This window comes from Gossypium raimondii, chromosome 7, assembly GCF_025698545.1.
Source record: "Gossypium raimondii isolate GPD5lz chromosome 7, ASM2569854v1, whole genome shotgun sequence".
In the NCBI taxonomy this organism is placed as follows: domain Eukaryota; kingdom Viridiplantae; phylum Streptophyta; class Magnoliopsida; order Malvales; family Malvaceae; genus Gossypium; species Gossypium raimondii.
This window is the reverse complement of record NC_068571.1, coordinates 17,635,622-17,637,826: the sequence shown is the minus strand read 5'-3', so window position 1 is coordinate 17,637,826 and position 2,205 is coordinate 17,635,622. Positions and strand designations below refer to the sequence as shown.

General features: G+C 38.9%; 1 protein-coding gene across 1 annotated transcript; it reads right to left on the bottom strand.

The window, feature by feature from the left end:
- Positions 1–915: 915 nt before the first annotated feature.
- LOC105763479 (uncharacterized) lies at positions 916–1,420 on the bottom strand. Its single transcript, XM_012581719.1, has 2 exons — positions 1,341–1,420; positions 916–1,258 (listed from the first exon to the last, which is right to left on the bottom strand). The coding sequence occupies exons 1-2, from the start codon at positions 1,418–1,420 to the stop codon at positions 916–918; spliced, it is 423 nt and encodes a 140-aa protein (XP_012437173.1).
- Positions 1,421–2,205: the final 785 nt, after the last annotated feature.

Genomic DNA, 2,205 nt, shown 5'->3' with positions numbered 1-2,205 from the left:
TGAACATTACTCTAAGTAAGCTCTAAATATTACAGAGATTTCTTCTGCAGTCCGATTATTTAGAACACTCACAAGTTTATAAGGGTTGATATCTAACAATGTCCCTTTTCAGTTGTCTTCATGTATGGCATTGATGTGAACATTTCCTTATTCTTCTTCTTCTTTTTTCTTTAACTTCTTCACAGAGCTCTATCTCTTTATTGTCCACCATATTTAGTTGGATCTTGGCTAATCGCTCTTGCATTTGCAGTTGTAGTTGGTCTTGTCTCCCCCTTTGGAGTTGTTCAAGCTTTTTCAATTTTTGGTCTATGTCTTCTATTTTTGCTGGGGTACCGTAAGGGTGCTAGTTTTCCAGATTAACTTAAATAATTCTATTTAATTAGGGTATCTTAATGGTCGTTAATGCATATGATGCGATTCAATGCATGAAATGAATGCAAAAATGTGTCAATTCTAATTCAATTTCATTTTGAAATCTTTACTAGAAAACAAACTTCCTTACATAAGATGGATTACAGATACGGCTTAGCCCTAATGCTCAGGACTCTAATCTTCCTAAGTAACAAGGCTAACTCCTGTCCCCGACTTGATTTCAATTCATACTTCACGCTCAGCATATCAGCTTGTACTGCCAAAGTCTGTAGATGATCAGCTACCTTTCGGATTTGAACTACGGCTTCTCCCATAATATGATCTCTACTTCTAACTTGGTTCTGAAAATAGTAAATCTGCTCATTTTGACGATCTTCCTTAGCTTCTAAGTACTCGATTCAGATCTCACAATTTTGCAATGCTGTTTCTAACTCTTCTATTCTTTCTTTCATTTCCTTAATTTTCCTCAAGCTTGCTCTCAATTCCATTGAAGAATTCAAATTTCGAGACCGATGGAGAGATCCTTCTAACTCAGCCACTCTATCATTTAGTTCGCCTTTTTTTCTTTCGATTCTCTAACAAACTCTTCTCTAGAGCCTCATTTCGTGCCTGGACCTCTTGAAATTTCCTTTCCCATCTATCGGTCTTATTCTTTTCTACTTGAATCTTTTCACGCCACTGCTCTGAAGTTTGTCCCAACCCGGCAGTTCTCATCGATAAGCACAGCTTCTTATAATCTGTCTTCAAGCTATCTAGATCCTCTTCGGCTTTAGTTTTCCCTTTTCTTAATCTTTCTGCCTCGAGTTTCTGAACATCTGCATCTAATATCAAGTTCATCTTTTCTTCTTCCATTTGCTCTATCTTCTTTTCTAATTCTGCATTTCTCCTTTCAAAGTCTTACTTTATGATTTCTAGTTCAGAAGGGATGACTCAGCTTGTGGGTATTGTCATTGATTCTTCTAACCCACCATTCATTATACTCAGGAGTTTTCATTGGACCCACTGCTAATCTTTTCATCCGACGAGTCTGGTTCCATGCATTGGACATTTCTCGAATTTTCTTTTTGTAACCATCACCTTTGTATGAGAATTCACACTCGACTAGTCCATGAGTTGCGGGTATAAATTGTTTTGAGCTATATTGCCAAAGCACTAGCAACGGGGCATAACCAACAGCTCCCCAAATTCTCAACAAGGGAACCCAGTCAAAATCGCCTCATCGATACAAATTTTTATCTGGAAGCAACCACGGGGCTCTCCATTCGATATCCTCTTCACGCAGATTCTGCAGAATTGCCATCCACTTCTCCTCCGAGATGTCATCCCTCCTCGGTGTAGATACTATCTCTTTCATTGGTGAATAATTTTCAGAGAAGACCTGATACGAAACCTTATCAACCTTCCAGAAGTGAATGTGGAACCATGTGAGTAAAAGCTGCGCACATCCGACAACATTTAGCGACCTGAATGTTTCTGCCAAAATCGCTAGGACTAGTGTAACCCTCTTATCAAGTCGGTCGAACAAGTCAGTGACTGCCTCATCAATATGTCCCAAAGCCTTGGGGAGCCGTATATGCTCAAAGCAAAGACATCTACTCTCTTCTTCGTATCTGGGTGTGCTAGAATTATATCTTTCAAACTCTTCTAATGAATGCACTTGCTATCCCCCTTCTGTTGGATTCGAGTTGTAACCCATTGCTCACTCATCCCGATTATGTTCATCAACTTTTTTTAAGAAGGTCGGTGCATTTACAGCTCTCGAGTAGACTCTATCTACTTGAATTTTTAAACATTGAAGTAAAGCCATGTATTCTTCTACCATAGGCACTAAGT